This window comes from Vollenhovia emeryi, unplaced genomic scaffold (genome assembly GCF_000949405.1).
Source record: "Vollenhovia emeryi isolate VEMERY1.0 unplaced genomic scaffold, V.emery_V1.0 DF946070.1, whole genome shotgun sequence".
Taxonomy (NCBI): Eukaryota; Metazoa; Arthropoda; class Insecta; order Hymenoptera; family Formicidae; genus Vollenhovia; species Vollenhovia emeryi.
Window position 1 is genome coordinate 1 of NW_011960296.1, and position 1,855 is coordinate 1,855.

Genomic DNA, 1,855 nt, shown 5'->3' on the forward strand with positions numbered 1-1,855 from the left:
AATAACAGTTGGAAAAAGACGAAGAACGAATTAGGCCAAACTTAACTTTAATCATAGCTTAATTCACGTTTGTCTCTTTCTAAAGTAACAGTTGGAAAGAACGAATTAAACTAAGCTTAAAGTTAAGCAACGTTGGTGAAACCGGGCCTTAGTCCTACAAATCTGAGACTGGATTCCGGTACTTTCGGCGACGTGATTTAATAAATATTTTTAACTGTGTTTCCTACGTATATCTTTCCTATGTATTTTTGTATTTTTAACTGTCGCACGGAGCCGCGCGTCGTCCAAGAACATTTGATCGATTTACACGAGATTGAATAAATTAATCGACCTCGCATAATTTAAATTGATATACTAACAAGATATTGCTGGCCTTTACATTCTACCCTTGGCTTTTGAGGAAACCGCATTGTAAAATCGACCAAAATTACCAGTGCGTGGTTTCAAGTGTAAATGGAACGTCTATAAATTAATGTCAGGCATACGATCAAAAATATATTTATTTGTCGAATACGCGTTAAATGCATATCGGCCGTTATTTACCTGTTCAGATTTTCTAAAAATATACTATTGCGATAGAAGTGATTTACGATTTACTTTAATCTCTTCCCAGTGAGCACCGAGCATCAGTTACATTGCATTTATGTTACAATTTCTCACTTAACAATGTAAAGGTAATATAACACGTGTGTTATATTATATTGTATTTATATTGTTGAGTAAGAAATTGTAACATAAATGCAATATTCATTGTGGAATCAACTGATGATGCCTATTGACTGAACAGAAACCCGCTATCCCATAAAATAGGGACTTTCCCCCCCGTTTAATTTTCAATATTGCAGTCTATTCCATGTCAAATTAAGATGTCGAATCTGATATCGACGGCGCGTCTCGCAGGCTATGAAATCGCCGTTTGCGGCAACTGAAACGTCACCTCTTACCGCAGTTTCCTCGTACGGGATTATTATCATTGTCTCGGCAACGTGCCTACGGCGTAAACCTACCGTCGCTCAGGACTTCGTATGCCTCCGAAATCTCCTTGAATCTTTCATTCGCCTCTTGAAAGTTATTTGGATTCTTGTCCGGGTGCCATTTCAACGCCAACTTTCTATACCTGCGGAACGAAAATATGCCGGATATTGCGTTAGCGCGGTTCGTTAGAAGCGCGACTGGGTTGATAGTTTCGCAAGATCTCGAAACTCGTGTGTCAGAGATCGTTCGCAGCGAAACGGGGGATGGGAATATGCAGGCTCAGGCCAGTCGAACTTACGCCTTTTTGATGTCAGCGCTGCTAACGGTCCGCTGTACTTCGAGCACTTTGTAGTAATCGACCATCGTTCAGCAAGTTCGGGGATGAATCAGGGCCTAGGGAACCACCTGTCGGGCAAGAGAATCAATGGACGAGGTCTGTTCGGTGAAGAACGAACGAAGGGGAACTAGGGGGGCGAGGTTGCGCTGGGAAGGCTAAATAAAAGTAGTTGTAATTAAAAGAATATAATAAGGTTTTTATTCGTAAGTGATGATTATAGTGATGAGTATTGTAAGTGTTATAATATAAAGTTTTCAGACTCTGATGCGTCTGCTTCATACAAAATCAAACAATGATAAGATACTGAGGAGTCGTAAATTCCTCAGCATAAAGGAAAGATAAAGGAAACAAAGAACAAAGAAAAGAAAAGGGGGGGGGGGGAGCAAGTCCCTTGTCCCCTACATCGCGTGACTCTTGAGCCGATCATCAAGATCACAATGGCAACACCGCTGAAGCCATGCCTAGGCCGATCACTAGGCGCGACGTTGATGCTAGGCACCGCCCGAGACCCGTCGTCGGGCTGAGATGGAAAGGCACGAGCTG

At 41.8% G+C, this 1,855-nt stretch overlaps 1 protein-coding gene across 1 annotated transcript; it reads right to left on the bottom strand.

Moving 5' to 3' along the window:
* Positions 1-970: 970 nt before the first annotated feature.
* LOC105560300 (dnaJ homolog subfamily B member 3-like) lies at positions 971-1,407 on the bottom strand. The gene is made up of 2 exons (XM_012009302.1): positions 1,274-1,407; positions 971-1,117 (listed from the first exon to the last, which is right to left on the bottom strand). Exons 1-2 carry the CDS (start codon positions 1,336-1,338, stop codon positions 991-993), a joined length of 192 nt encoding a protein of 63 aa, XP_011864692.1. The 5' UTR covers positions 1,339-1,407; the 3' UTR covers positions 971-990.
* Between the last annotated feature and the right edge of the window lie 448 nt (positions 1,408-1,855).